The 17,075-nt window shown below is 35.2% G+C and overlaps 1 protein-coding gene across 2 annotated transcripts; it reads left to right on the plus strand.

The window, feature by feature from the left end:
- The first annotated feature begins 216 nt into the window (after positions 1 to 216).
- On the plus strand, positions 217 to 16,479 carry LOC103578035 (dorsal-ventral patterning protein Sog). Of its 2 annotated transcripts, none has more exons than XM_008558968.3 (8): positions 217 to 435; positions 9,423 to 9,526; positions 10,117 to 10,246; positions 13,271 to 13,336; positions 13,427 to 15,253; positions 15,336 to 15,523; positions 15,596 to 15,937; positions 16,037 to 16,479. In XM_008558968.3, the coding sequence occupies exons 1-8, from the start codon at positions 294 to 296 to the stop codon at positions 16,382 to 16,384; spliced, it is 3,147 nt and encodes a 1,048-aa protein (XP_008557190.1). In that variant the 5' UTR covers positions 217 to 293; the 3' UTR covers positions 16,385 to 16,479. The 2 variants fall into 2 exon arrangements, with proteins under 2 accessions (XP_008557190.1, XP_008557191.1); XM_008558969.2 differs by lacking the exon at positions 217 to 435 and adding an exon at positions 9,256 to 9,343.
- Positions 16,480 to 17,075: the final 596 nt, after the last annotated feature.

Genomic DNA, 17,075 nt, shown 5'->3' on the forward strand with positions numbered 1-17,075 from the left:
ACGTACTCATCCAGACTTTATTACTACAATTTTTTTTTTATTTTTATTATTATAATAATTTATTTATTTTATTTATTTATTTATCCGTATAAATTATTGTTATTATTATCGGTTGATTTTTTATATTGCAACGCGAGTGATTTAAAACGAGAAGAAAAAAATATATAATAATAATAATAATAATAATAATAATAATAATAATAATAAAGATATATATACATATATTAAATAAAAATATAAAATAAAAGGAGAATTGAGGATAAATAAAATAAATAATTCAGGAGTTAAGCGCGATGTACGTTCAGACGAGTGGCAGTATGTTGGGGATTTTGCTGGCACTTATTGCTGCTGGTGGGTCAGTTGTTGGGACCGAGGGAAAAAGAGTCGCACCACTTATCGATGATGACTGGACCAAGAGACCACACCGTGCTGCCGGTAAGTTGTTCCCACGCACTCATTTTGCTAATTTATTATTATCGTCCTCGTCTTTCGTATATATGTACATATATATATTTTTTAACTGATGCTCATACATATATATTTGTGTGTGTACATGTATATATGTATATATACATATGTGTACATACCTACCGGCGTCTTTTCCACTATTTAATCTTGATCGAGATAACACACCGACACTTTAGATATTAAATTAGCCCATTTCATCATTTTTTTTTTTTTTTTTTTTTTTTTTTTTTTACTCTTCACACTTAATATATATCTATATACCTATATATATTTTATTTATAGCCGTCCCTATTATTGATACGAAAGTCGTATTAATATATCGTTTCGCGCGACACTAATATACACTTTTTTATTCCCACTATTTTTCCTTGCCCCTTTTCGAAATATTTATTTTAAACGTTATTTTATTTATTTACTTATTTTTATTATAACTGTACGGGTCTTTTTAAAAACTAATAACTTTTATTAAATACACAATATTTATTGAACCCAGAGAAAATTTATCAGATCTTTATCTCAAGATGATTTGAAATTGATCGCGATATTAATTCTGATAAAAACAATAATAATAATAATAATAATAATAATAATAATAATAATAATAATCATTTTTATTGACTATAAATGCGAGCATGTGTCAAAGTTTTACTTTATTTAAAATAATAAAAAGCTTTTTATTAAATAAGTGTACAGAAAGTTGTGAAAAAGATTTTGTTGAGAAGATTGGCGGTTAATTGGCCGCAGAAAAGTAGAAGCAGAAGGAGATGAGAGCTGCTTGCTGCTCTTCCCATAACTATATATACATAATATTAAATGAACTACGGTTCATATTGTTCGTACAAAGCATCTTTTGTACTCGAAATAATTAAAAAAAGGAAAAGCTCAAATAAATAGGAAAAATATTATGGGGATATTTAAAGTAAAATGTTGAGGTCATGAGATGAAATTTAATTTTCACCAGCACCTTTCTCTCGGAATTTTTGGTACCTATATACCACCTAAAGATCCACCAATATGTTGCTCTATACAGTTAGCAGATGTGTGAAAGACTCGCGTAAGCCTCAGAAGTGAGCATCGCTTCTAGGTGTTGCCGCAAATAGACGGGCAGCAGACACAAAACGATTGCCGTCGACGCCGAGAAACTACTCACGTACCCTTCTCTTTCTTTGTCGCTCTCTTGCTCTCTGCGGTATGTACTATATGTATCTCAACTTTTGCTTACTTCTTACTCGTTACTAGTTTCTGGTGCTGGTGCTGGTGCTGGTTCTAGTACTAGTGCTAATGCTGCTGGTGCTAATGCTGCAGCTATGGCGCCTGTTGCGTAAATTTATTTATCGTATATTTTGTTAGCGTGAGATGGTCATCATAAAACTACGTACGCTTACCAGCACATTTATTTAATACCAAGATCCTGATAATAATCATCACTCGTTGATTCGTTCGCTCGCTCACTCGTAGCTTAATAGCCCACAAAAATGTCTAATAACAAATATAATATATGCATATCCATATGTATATGTATTATTTTAGTACTAGACTTGAGTATTTTGCGCTCTCATTACGTATGAAAGTTTAGTTAGGGTTGGGTCGGTGCCGCCGAAGAAATATGCAACCAAGACGCATTATATCGCCACCACCATGACATTTATTTCCTTCGTGAGCTGACTATGTATCTATAAATAAAAATAAATATATATAATATAAATAAATACATATGAGATAGCAATGCTGAGTGGTGTCTAGAGTCTTAAAACTTTTCGAATTGGATAAGGTGAGGCTCATGAGTACATAATGGCAAAGACATACAAGACAAGTACACACATCATCCACATCATGTCATCCAACTCTTCTTCCTCTTGGTCTTCCTCTTGCCGTCGTCTCTTCTTCGTGATGGTCTTCTTCGCCTTCGCCTTCGCCTTCACTTCTTTAAACTTATAAAGCTTCAAGGGTAGGCGTTAGAAGAATCATGAATAAAGAGTCACGTAGGCCGGAACGAGATTAAGAGGATCCAGTATACCAGCAGAGTGAGCACCAGAGTACCTATTCAGTACCATATGTATACAAGTATACATAAGAATAAGAGAAGAAAAAGGAGGAGGTGGAGGTGGCGGCGGCATACATATCCAATCGTCTGGTTATTTCTTAGCATCACCAACGAGTAAAGAGTCGTATAGTCTGAGTAAGAGTTTAAAACTGGGGACTGGAGACTAGGGCGGTGGTCCATATGCGAATACTCCGCCGGACATTGTATGCAGAGTATCTGACGGCTGGACTGCTCCACCTTAGACCCAATATTGTATATTTCCATTATTATTATTATAATAATACATTTATTATCATTGACACAACGGCATCTATACTAATGTGAGCCTGAATTGTCGCTCTTTTGTATTGTACTTGCATTAAAGTGAGTACTTATTTATCTATATATTAATGCATGTATGCCGGTGTGAGCTGGGCAAGGCGGTGGCGGCAAGGAATATGCGAGTATGCGGCACTGATAATACCCGAGCCAGAATGGGAGCTGTTGTCGCCCCTGTTGCTGTTGTTACTGCCGGTGATGCCGGCTCTCTACTGTGAATACACTTTTAATGTAAATGAGTAGTAAGTGTGGATATATTACAAATACATTCATACATACATACATATATAAGTACGGTTGGTTGTAAGAAAAACCTAATGTAATGTAACCGAGTTACAACGAACCCGGACACACACTGTCAGGCTATAAGACTAGCTACTAGGTTACCAGGCAGCCAACAGACAGCAGCAACCAGGCCGAATAGGTTATCGTTTACTAGTCGACAATGAACGATATTATCTATCGTGGATCTGAGGTGGTGATAGTTGCTGATATCAACTCCCATCAATTCTAAACATTATAAACTCTTATTTATGTCGAAAGTATAGATCTCTCTTTCTCTGGTTCTCAGCAGTAGCTACTAGCTGATACTTTTTCTGCTACTGCAGTGCATGTATGTTACTTACACCAAACTTAAATATATTTATTTAAAAGTCTATAAGGGAAATTTGTTTGTATATAGAATAAGATAAACTATTTGTGTGCTGTTGAGTTGTAGAATGGGGAATGGAATGGAAGGCAAAAGAGTTGATAGTGGATGGAAATTCTCGTGAGAATGAATAATGCATCGTCGGTATGGGTTTGGTCGTACTCAGACTCTGCTCTGTTGAGACAAGATCGTAGAGCTAGGCTGTATGCTGTATTCTATATGCTGACGACACACCAGCTATCGCGAGAAACGAGGAGCAGGGAGAAATGAGGATACATATATTCTATAATCCTCGAGCCCAGGATAAGGGAAAAGACGAGGGTAGAAGAGGTAGGCGTCGGCGAAGACATTGTGTCCATCAGATTTTATCCAACCTGACAATCGGGTTACACTTGCCAGAAAAGGAAAGGCTGAGAAAAATTCCACCCAAGGATACGAATCAAGATCGTTCAACCGGCACTTTTATGTACCCACTGAACGACGATGTGCTGATGCTACGACAGACTAAAACTACTTCTACAGTTGTAAAGTAACATAACAGCAGCGGTGGCGGCAACGGCAACGGCAACGGCAACGTATTCGTCGTCGCGTGATCGTTGTGATCCCAACGCCGATTGTACGACAATCGGACCTTCGCACTTCCTAACTCGAGCGCCCGCAAATTCCAAGCATACCAAGACCTAACTCTCGGCTGCTCCTGCTGGTTTTATTTCTCTTTCGGCATATTTTATATATCACCAAGAACAATCCTTTCCCTTTACTCGCAAATTCTTATGCTATATTTATATGTATTAAAACTACTTTATTGAATTCTCTCGTTGGTCTCATTCTTCTCGGGTTAATATATTTTCATTTTTTTATTTTCTCTTTCTTTATTTCTTTGTTTTAAATTTTTATGCCCGATTATTATGATAAAAGAATCCACGCACGCAGTACTCGGACAGTATTAAATTTTTTAGCGGCACGCACGCGACTTTGCTATGCACCAGGGATTTATTAACTTTACAACAAGATGGTAATCGTTTGCGTCGGTAATTAAACAACACACGATTCTTATAACTCGACAAATTGCAGATGTTTCTTTAAATTAAAAGCATCACATTGCTCTGATACACATCTATTTATATATAGAAATATTATATCTAAAAAAAAAAAAAAAAAAACAATTTTAAAATCTATGTATATATATGTACGTATAAAATATAATAATGTATGTCCGAGTCTCCAAGTGTCCCAAGACGACTACCAATGTGGACACAATCCAGACCTCTCTATATAAGGATGAGTCCCGTTGATGGTCATGTTTCAAATGATTATTCTTTCGACTTGTTACTTCCATATATACATACATATACAATTTACACAATGTCTTCTCTTTCTGTAAAAAAAATAAAAAAAATAAATAAATAAAAAAGGCTTGAATGATCAATAACTTATGGAGATGTGTATCGATCGATCGAAATATAATGACGAATAGAGTAGTGGGAAATCGTGTTGGTGGCGAGGATGTTGGTGGTGATAATGGTGTTGGTGTTGGTGAATGGCCCCTTGATCCACATTTTTATATAGGGTCATTTTTGTCGGCTCAGGGCCATTTATATATAACTGCCGGCAGCATTGCTCTCCACTCCTCATCAGCGACTTGCACTACACTCTACATACTAACATATGATATATATATGTAGTATATAACTCAAGTTAACTCAGCTTGTGATATCGGTGGTCTTGGTACTTGGTCTTGGTGCTCTCGCGGCCACGGCTAAATCCACGGGGAGGCCTCCTATGGCACACGTTGTCTTCCTCGTTTCATTATTATATATATATATATATATATATATATGTATATATATATACGTGTATGATAAATCCTTCCTGGTAGTGTCCTTACTCTTTATGATATTACTGGCATAACATTGTCGTCTTTTATGTCTATTACAAGAGACCTTTTACATCTGCGTATGATATGTACCCTTAAGGCATAATATCCCCGTGTAAAAAAGTAAATTAAACTTGGAACTTGATAATTAAACAATTCATTTGAATTATTCATTAATTCTCGTCATACTTGTTTTATATGTTATTTGTCATTTTCTTTTGCGTCTCGATTTCTTTAATGTCCAAGTGTGTGAGTAAGTGGTACTCCAAGTGTGTGAGTGAGTGTGTGTGAATCGTGAATCAGTAACTGGTAAAATGAATTGAATGAATGAATCTTGTGAAAATCTCGATAGCACAGATCAGCCTACGCAAATCAGGAACACGCGTCTAGCCGTTGGTAAGATCTACCGGATATGTACTTGTGTGTATGTTCCTGATGCTGGTGATGATGCTGATGTGAAGCTTGTAAGGATGATCTATAGATCTGTAGTTATGGTGACTGTAAAAATAAATAGACAATCAATCGATAGTCTCTCGATTCTCTTATTATTATTATTATTTTTAAAGTTATGGAGTCTACTTGTGAGTACTTGTGACTTGTCTGTTGGTTTCTCCTCGAGAGTCTCTGAGTGTGATCCAGGACTCTGCAGACAAATGTGGGCGTGAGAATGACGACACTCCCTTTTGATCATTCAAATAAAAAAAAAATCGTGAGACACGATTCATGAGTACTTTTTAATAAAAATAAAATTAAATATATATAATTATCGACTTTTTTTTTATTGAGTATAAAAAATTGTTTGTCGCTGTTATAATAATTATTTTTAGAAGACAATAAAAAATAAATAAAGTGGCTTTGGGAATATTTTTAATCAAAAAAATTAACTCCGAAGTTTAACTGCAAACTTGAGAGCGTTTGGATGAAACAAAAATTAAACAAAATAAAATAAAATACAATAAAAATATTTGAAACGTTTTTATGTTAGTGAAATTTAAAGGTATCCAATTTCGCCCCGGTGCCCCTATAAGAACACTAAGAATATATAAATTGCCAGTTAAAAAAAGGTTAAATAAAAATATATATGTATAAAAAAAAAATAATAAAATAAATGTTAACGAAAAACGAATAGAAAATAATAATAAAAGAAGATTTTTAAAAGACTAGGTATGCGAAGGGGGCAGGTTAAATATTATAACGTGAAGGTTACGACGACGTATTGCGTCATCGCGGGTATACAAGTGACAAGTCGCACACTCTACTACAAGATACTACACACAAGACTCTCATCACGTATACCAAAGCCCAAGAGAAAGACCGTGTGGTAGTCAGAGTCAGAGAACTAAAGAAAAAGAAAAAGACAGATATAGCTTTGTGGGGCCCGAGACACGACTAAAGTTAGATAGAATCTAAAGATATAGCGAGCATTGCCACGCGATCGCGGTTTCGCTGTTCCAAAAGACGAGTAACAAGAGTACAAATTAAATCAACGGCTCTCTCGTATCTCAGCTCCCTGCCCTCTCTCTATCTTTCTTCCTCTCTTTTTCACGTATGCAAAAAAAATGATTAAATCATTAGCGATGAGGGCTTTTGAGCTTCGGCAGATACAGATATTTATTATTGACATACCCGTGGTAATTGTTTTAAATGACGTAATTAGTAGTAATGATGATAGTTTGTCAATTTGGAAAGCTGCCGACACGAAAGGTGGGCACGGGATGATGACGGGACTGCAGGAAATAAATTAGTAAACGATTATTGTAAGACAAGAGCAATAAAACTGTTGCGTAAAAGTTTTACGACGCGTGATGTATTCTGTATACCTGCTGGGTAGTAAATGCTGGGCAGTCTTTGCGTCACGAGACACAACTGAACGTGATTCCGCTCTGTCTGGCTAGAAGCTGATGATCGCCAGGGTTGGGACAGACGAAGACTACTACGACACCTGGTTACAGATACGAGACAAATTCACTTATTGGCAACTACACCTTATTCTTCTTGATTTTTTTTTCTTTTTTTTTTTTTTTTTTATATGTATATATAGATTGCCTGAAATACAATCAACAACAAACATACGTATTATAAATATATATATCTACAAGAGACTGAGACGAAAAGACTTACTGAGAGGAACGTTGATGAGGGAAGCGCGTAGCGAGACGTCGTGGCGCTGATCCCATCGCGAAACACACATCGGCCAGGATTATTTTTAGCCAACTGACTTTTCTCATCAGAGTACCACCAGCAGTACCAACAGCATCAGGGATATATGCACCAGCTTGTTAATCTCCAACAACATGTTTCTCCTGATGATCATGATGATGATGATGATAATAGCCGGTGATCTCTTTTCCTTTAAACAATCATCATTATTATTATTATTATTTTGACATACTTTTCAAAATAAATATATTTCGTTATATTTATTTCCCAGTGCAGAGTATTTATTTTTTTTAGAGTCGTATTAATGGAATTCGCAGTACTCGTATTGAGACAAAATACTCTTGGCAGAGTACTCCAGATAAAGTTTAACTTAATATTGAAAACATGCAGTACCAAATGACATTAACATGTGTATTTGCTAATTATATATAAATGCAATAAAACATTATTTATATTAATAAAAATAATAATATAATATGTAGAGTAGTGTGTACATTAAATTGGGATTTAAACAGACTACACGTCGTCACATCATCGTGCCGGTTTAAAGACGTGCCGGCTGCAGTTGTTGTATTAGAGTAACAGCAGTACCAGTACCAGAAGCAGTAGCAATAGCAGTAGCAGTAGCAGTAGCAGCAATAGCATTAGCAGTACCAGTAGCAATAGTAGCTGAGAGTATGAGGTCGTTGCTCTCATCTCATCGCGGTCTCATCTTAACCACGCGAGAGTCAAATCTAAGCTTATATATATAGTAGGCCTCGATCATCATTTATATATATATATATATATATATATATACATATATACATTAAATGTCCACTAAATTCAACTCAAAAATAAAATACATAATAAAAGAGCTTAAGAGTATATGGGAATACTCTTAATGGGTGGTACTGTTGGTACCGATGGGTGTAAATGCACTTGCACTTTCTCTCTGTCTCTCTCTCACTTGACATATCGACAACACATGCCACGAAATTTAAATAAATTCCTAATGCTAAAACACTCGAGTAGAGTTTAGTGAAAAAAAGGTATAAAAGAGTATATTTTTTACAGAGCTGTCAAGCTCATGGGTTTAATTGTTAATTGATGCACACTCTAATGGTATGTGCTGTTAAGTGTCGAGTGTAAAGTGCAGACCGAGGTTTTAACACATTAGAGCATTAATTGTATATAATAGTAGGCTGGTATGGAGTTAAAGTTGTAGACAGCTTGGTAAATATTTACTTAATCCGATCAAGAGGTAAAGCCGTGATATGTCAAGAGAACAAGAGAGGAGGGTATCTATTTCATTAAACCACTCATGTCCGCAGATAATTAAAAATCTATCGTTAAAAAAATAATATTGCTAACTTAAAAATAACGTGACGTAACTAGTGGGCGTGACCGCGATGGTGCGTGACGATTCAAAACATATAGCGTATATATTTACATGGCTTTATTTAATATAAATATATATACTTATTTATTTATTTATTCAATGTGTTAAATGTTTAGTGGGATTTATTAAAATATATATTATTGCAAGTGTGTAAATGGATACGTGATATGAATATGCAGAGAGTATTAACTTGAGGAAAAATAATAACCGACGATTAATTAGCTGGGCATGGAATCACGTATCTTCTAATGCAAGTGGCTAGCCTGTCATTTTCCGTAACTCGGTGCCAAGTCGAGAAAGATAGATTGCAATGTACATTCATATAGATACATTAGATATATATATATATATAATCGGCTCACGCCATTATTTGTATCGAACTGGCCTCGTTCGTCATTCCATATGCGGTGCAAGTTTCTCATTCCCGACATAGTGTCACATTGAGACGTATAAATTGAAACGCGGTTTTTATTTTATAACAAATAAATTTAAATCTAATAATTTTCACTACTTTTTGTGCTTCCAGAGTGTACATTTGGAAAGCAGCTACGGGAATTAGGGTCAACATGGTACGCAGATCTGGGACCACCTTTTGGAGTAATGTACTGCATCAAATGCGAGTGTATACCCGTAAGAATTATTTTTAAAAACTTTTTTTCTTACTAATTAATAAATATTTAATTAGTAATTCATAATAATTATTCTTCCTTGTTTATGTTTTGTTAAATAATTTTTTATTGTTAACCCGTTGAATTATTTATTTATTTTGTTCGTTCTAGGAATATTTGTGTGAATGTATTTGTTGAATTTATTATAATTTTTTAGTTGATGATTTATCTCACTATTTTTTCCTTATATTTTTTTATTATTTAACTCGCTGGTAGTTTATACGCCGTAAGAATAGACGATTAGGTGCCAGGCAATTTGTATATATATGTACACCTTTATATATGTATATACATTTATCTTACATTACATTACTTACTGTACGGTCCGCCCGCGGTCTTGTGTCTTTCTGTCAACTTATAAATATCGATGACGTACATGAGGTCGAACGTATTTAGTTTTAAATCACACATGACGACGACGAGCCTCCGCGTGATGCAAGCTATAATATACTAGATCTTTCAAAAGAGAAAAAAAAAACGACATCTCATTTCCGCTAAAACAAAAAATATATACATTAATTTAAATAATAATATATATTTATGTTTTTATAGGTACAGAAAAAACGCCGTATTGTTGCGAGAGTACAGTGTCGTAATATTAAAAATGAATGCCCAAAATTGACGTGCGAGGAGCCGATTCTGTTACCTGGAAAATGTTGTAAATCCTGCCCCGGTGAATACAGTAAGTATACATTTAAATTTTATTAGATAAATGTTATTATTATTATTGTTATTATTCTGTATATATGCAGATTTATATGTGAGAAATGGATATGGAGAATGGCCGCATCACATATATATGTATATATTTATCCTTTCTCATGCAATCGTCATTGCGAAATGATGATGGTATAAATCATTTATCGATGATCGCTCTCGTTGGCATTCTCCCGTGACAAGGCATGTTTTACGATCAATCTATACGTGATTCTTCTTCTCGTTCTTCTTCTTCCTCTTGTTCATATCATATCACATTGTATTTTATATGCATTGACGCCTCATTTATTCCTCAACTTGACGGACTATCTGTATACATATATATAATTTATTCAATTTTATATATTTTTTTATTTAACATTTATATATTCTCACGCGTGTCAGACACATTAGCAATATTTATTATTAACTATTCCTTCATTCATTAATATACCTAGTCATTTTTGTATACATATATATTATATACTTATATATGTGATATTATTTTTTATTTTAATCCGTGATAAATGTTCTCGATAGCCGGCATAATTTTAAAAAAATCTTAAATAAATTAAAGTACGTACGTTTTGATAAAAGGTAATGACGCTAGATTTTAATGGGTGATGTAACTTTTATATTTTATCGAGTAATGACAACTGTCAACTATTTATTAACCCTGTGTGTTAATACAATAGTTTGTTGTTTATACACAGCAATAACTATTATTCGCCGTCATCTTTAAACAAATGTATTTATATATAAGTGTTCCGCAAATCTCCAAGCGTTTAGAAAAAGTTTAATGTCCGTCTAAAAATAAATACATGTATAATTTATATATATGTTTAGTTAGTACAATAAGATATATCTGTACACCACCACTTACGGTCAATATAAACCTGGTATGGAGCAAGTATGCAGAAATGGTTTTCGAGTACGCGTGGAAAACCTGTTTTCCTACTTGGTTTATTTGCCGAATCGGGAAATCCCTGGCATAGCACACGATCTCACGCTCCAATCTCACTAGACTACTGTTTGTTAAAAAAAAAATTTATATATATATATTATACTTATAAAAACCCTTGATATATAAATAATAAATAATTTAAGACCCAGAGACGTGATGAATAATAATTATTAATTTTTTTTTTTACTTCATCTTTAATAAATATCCGCTGTAAAATAATTTCTCTGGCATTATGTTTGTCGTTGCAGTAATTATAATAATTACATTTTTAGTTTATGGCTCGTTAACTGCTCCATTTAACGCGAAACTTGTGATTAATGGTAATTAAACGTAAATAACCGCGACCTTTGAGGTCAAAAGGTAAATTTTAAAACCGTATCAATTTTATTTTTATCATAAACATATTAACTTCTTTACCGTTAATTTATTAAATATTATAATTAAAATACTAATCCCAGATAAATATTGACGTAAAATTTTTAAATATCAACGAAAGATTTAAAAAAAAAAACACGATTAACGATAAAAAATTGATTTACAAAATAAAAATTTGTTTTTCTAGTTTTAAAACGTTTAGGCCGTCTCTTTTAAACTTTTATCTTTACACGTCCATCCATATATCTATATCTATATATATTTAAGAATGAGATAGACTAGCTGTCCTCGTCTGTTGTGCGATCGTCAGCCTTGTTGGGTTCGCGCCAATAAATCAATCGATCTTGTTTCTCTCGTGAGCTCACGCACGTTCTCCTCCACCGTTACTAGTCGTCCGTACGTCTGCCCGGAATTTCTCAAATATATATACATCCATACATATGTATACGTCTTTCCTCAACATCGTCACACACTCAGTGGCTTTATCCGCGAACAAACTTGTTCGTCATTTGTACGGGCTACTTGTAAGATAAATAATCGTTAATTTATTATGTCGTCTTTTAGGAGCCACTACTGTGGGTACATATTAGAAAATCATAAACATACATAGATAAATTGTATATATACATATAAGCTGAGCAGTGACGACGTGTAGAAAAATAAATAACCCAAGGTATTAGGAAATAAAAAGAGGATACGTACATACATGAAGCCGATGAAGAGAGACATGTTGTTGTAACTTGTAACTTGTAAGAGATATATATACCGAGAACACACCAGAGAAGAAGAGAAACTGGGCGCCAGGGTTTAGCGCCATGGCGCCGGTTATATTACCGCATGGCGTCACTTCGATTAAACCGTGCGCAATCTAAATGTAAATATTAGCATGCATAATGATCGAGGGAACGACGCGATTAACGCATGGCAGTGGCTGTGAAAACAGTCAAGGGGGACACAGACTGCCAATGAGCCACAGACTGATGCTGATGATGCTGGACCTTCAACTCTCCGTCAGTTTTTAAAAATACTAAAAGACGTTAAATTTCCCCCTCTTTTCTTACAGCTCCAGGTTTCTTCACATCGCTTACTATCTCTACTCCATCTCTGCAAACATTATTTTATTATTATTATTATTATTCTCATAATTATTAATTACACTAATTAGTCTTCATTTTGTATTGGTTGTCATTTATGATGACAGAGATTATTTTTTTCTTGAGTTAATTCGTGATCGATGGTCGTGTTGCATTTAAATAAAAAATCCAAACAACCGCGACGGCATTATATATAAATATACAATAATTAAATTATTATTGTTATTATAATTATAATTATAATTATAATACATGATCACGTATGGTATTTTTTCTCCGCATCGGTAAATCTTGTTTCTCGCCTCGGTATATACCGGCGTGTATTATATATACGATGATCGATAAGACTTTGGCATAATTCCAAAGTGAATTCCGATCCTTCGCTTCTCGGTCCGGTGACTTGACCTCATCGTGATCTGCATACAAATATTTTATACACTCACTTCAATATCTATTAATTAAAAGTTTCATTAGAATTATTAATTAATTTATTTATTACATATATTTATAAATACTGTTTATCAGCATAATGTTATCGAGGTAAATTGACTTATAAATTAATTTTTTAATTTAATAGGCGTGGAACTAGCGCAGGACTTGCCGATCCAGCAAAACATTGAAGAAGAAGAACGAAATTTCAAATGTAAGCTTTATATTTATCATTATTATTATTATTATTATTATATTTAATCCACATTGTAGTAGATTAATTATATTAAAAATATTTTTAAAGACTTTGGAACTTTAATAAGCGGAAAAACGTCAAGGCAAATAGTTGACAGTGTAAATGAATCAACAAATTATTTAGCTGCGTCAGAGTACATTGCAACGGGACGTTTTACATTTCACCGCAAGAATCTCTATTATTCATTTTACTTGAGTGCATCAACACCGCGCCCAAGAAGTATTCAGTTCATCGACGACACGGGCAGTATCTTAGAAGAGCAGACAATAGACCCAGTGGGCGGAGTGTACCAAAATGCAACGGGTAAATTGTGTGGTGTGTGGCGTAGAGTACCGCGTGACTACCGCAAACTCATGCGAGAAGAGCAGCTGTACGTGTCACTCATTTGGGAAACACCGACAACTGCAACTACCTCAAAAGCACTTCTCGTAGGTCAACTAACGCGTTACAAAGCCCTGTCCACTGAACAATTTTCCTCATTACTTGAACCAGCAATGGGAGTTGATAAAACTCTGATGTACGGCTCTGCTGGTACGGCGATTATTTCTGTTTCTTCAGCCTCTGCCCCCTCGATACACGTATCTCTGGTATTCAATGGTCTCTTTTTGCCTAATGACATCCTCGACGTTCCGCTTGTCGTCACAATTGACCATCAAGAAAAAGATTATGTTCTATTGCAAGAAGACATTATTGTTGACAAACCCTCTGCTGATGTTAATTTTGGTGAAGTGCGCAGTGCACTGTCTGCTACTGATTTGCGTTTATTATCGCGAGGTAAATTGTCAATAACTGTTGCGTCAAAAAAAGATCCTCAAGCACTCAAACTGACTGGTAGTATCGGTACACGAGCTACTTGTGACATTTATCAAGCACTTTTACCCTCTGATTTTACGCGACATGCATCTGGATTAGCATGGGCTTACTTGGATAGGTTTGGTATGCTGAGATACGGCGTAAAACTCGCTGGTCTTGAAGACGAAAGTCCGCTGGTGACACTCGTTGATGACGGAGGTAAACGTAAAACTGAGTTAGAAGATTTAACTCCCACTCTTATTGGTGGATCAACAGCTAATGGATCTTTAGATCGACCAGGGCCTAGATTGTTGGAGACTTTATTTAAAGGAGAGCTTTCGGTAGTCGCAGCCTCACCTGCTGGTTCAGTATTGAAAGGTAGACTGTCTCAAAGACATGTTGCTGATGCTAAAGACACTTGTTCACCGGCTCTGTTGACTTGTTCATCCAGTGGTTCAGTTGTTGGTTTAGTTTGGCTTGCTATTGACACCGATTGTTCGCTTCACTACGAGCTAGAACTCACTGGATTGCCAGATGATGATGTCAAAGAACATTCAGATGATGAAGAAGACATTAAAGGCCGTCGGTTGTATTTAGAAACAGTCCCGTTGCTCGTTGAAGGTGCTCCTGTTTCACGAAGACTACTCGAAGAATTTGATGGAAATATTTTAGAAGGCTCCGTTACTGGTTTATCACTCATTGAACTCTTCCGAATCGACTCGGGTATCGGGTTCCTTGAGGTTGTGGAAGTTGACAAAAATGTCAGCACAAAATTAGTAAGAACACAGTTTAAAGCTCGCGCACCTCTCAGTTGTCTTCCCCACTATGCAGACAACGATGTCGCTTCAGTCTTGGTTTATAATCCTCACTCACCGAGCTCCGAACTCGAGAGCACGTCTTGCTTTCACGAGACAAAATTCTACGAGGAAGGTACACAATGGACAGCACACTCTGACCCATGCTCTATGTGTCATTGTCATCGTGGCACGGCCAAGTGTGATCCTGTACCCTGTCCACCACTAAGTTGTCCCGTTAGTCTGAGAATAAAACCGCCTGCCGGTCACTGCTGCTCAATATGTCAATGTAAATATTTTTTTAATTTTTATTTGTAACAATTGTTTTTGTTTTTTTTTTATAACTATATTTTTTTTTTTTTAAATTTCAGTACCAATTGACAACACGACGAGCACAACATTAAATCCAATGACATCAACAATGTCGTTGAAAAAAAGTACCGGTGATTTATCTTTGCGTGGTTGTACTTTAGCAGGACAATTTCACGTTGCTGGCGCTGCTTGGCATCCTTATTTACCACCTTCGGGTTTCGATACTTGTGCCATTTGTACTTGTGACGTAAGTAATTATTATTTTAATTACAATTCAATTCAAGAGTAATTAAAACATTATTTCATTTTTTTTTATTAGCCAATAAATTTAATAGTAAGATGCCCACGAGTCCAATGTCCAGCATTGGATTGCGATGAAAAAACAGCAATAAGACCGGACAAAAAAGCTTGCTGCAAGCAGTGTCCAGTAGTGAGTGTGATTCCCATTTCCGGTACTCAAGGACCGCTAACCAGTGATCCTTCATTGCCACATGATCAGGCCATTGTCCAGTCACTTTATGTGCCTAAACGTACCCCAGAGGACATTCTGGCTGACGGTGGATGCAGATATCCCGTAGGCGGACCCTACGAAAATGGGAGAGATTGGCATCCCAAGATTCACTCGCACGGAGAAATAAAATGCGTTAAATGCCGTTGCAAAGTAAGAAAAATAATTTATCATTACTATTATTATACAACATTGATGATGCGATAAAGAACTTAAATTTAATGTCTTCCTTTATAACTTATTATTTGTCAGAATGGTGAAGTAAAGTGCGATAGGAAACGGTGTCCACGCTCCCTATGCAATTCGATCGTTAACCAGCTCAAGCGAGGGGAACCTATTCCGGAAGCAGACGATTGCTGCACCGTACAGTGTAAACGATCACGAAGACATCACCGTAATCATCGCAACCATCATCATCATAATCACAATCATAACCATCATCATCAGCAATCACAGCAACAGTCTCAATCTCAGCCCCAGTCCCAGCCCCAGCCACAGCAACAGCACCAACGTTATTACTCTTCTTCGTCGGTTCTTCTGTCGTCATCGTCGTCACCAAAAACTTCGAAATACTCAATGACGTCGCGCGATCTCAGCTGAGATCGCTCCTGGTAATCCGTTAGATCGGTTCTTGCAATCAGTCCATAAGATATTTTTATTATTTTTAAAATTATTACTAAAAAAAAAAAAAGAAAAAAGAAACATACTAGGGTTATTGCACTTCCTCTCATTATTATTATCATTATTATTAAATGAAAAAAAGAAAAAAAAACCAATTTATATATATCTATATATATAAATAAAACAGGCAAATAAGAAAATAAAAGATGAAGATAAAAGATAGAAGATAAAAGAATAAGATACGAAGGAAGAGTAATAGTAATGCGAATTGAATAATTCATTGGGTTGAATTGCAATTGTCTGACAGTAGGAATGACATCTAAATGGAGAAGGGGTAGGAGAAAATTGTGATAGATGTGTATGGACAATACTATCAATTGCTTCTATCTTTTTATATATGATATATATATATCTTTCACTCTCCCTTACTATCTCTCACGTCGCTCTGTGGACAGACTGATTTTAATTTGTCAATTGGTTTCTATTAACAGAAAACCCCAACGGAAGGACGTCGTTCCACGGTACACATATTATATTATTATTTATTTTATTTATTTTTCCTCTCTTTGATCTTTTGATTGAGGAAAAAATTTATAAAATACTAAAGAGAGAAAGGGAAAGGGTAAAGTGCCTGATAAAGAGAGTGATAAAGGGCAATTGAGTGGGTAAG

This window comes from Microplitis demolitor, chromosome 2 (assembly GCF_026212275.2).
Source record: "Microplitis demolitor isolate Queensland-Clemson2020A chromosome 2, iyMicDemo2.1a, whole genome shotgun sequence".
Classification (NCBI taxonomy): domain Eukaryota; kingdom Metazoa; phylum Arthropoda; class Insecta; order Hymenoptera; family Braconidae; genus Microplitis; species Microplitis demolitor.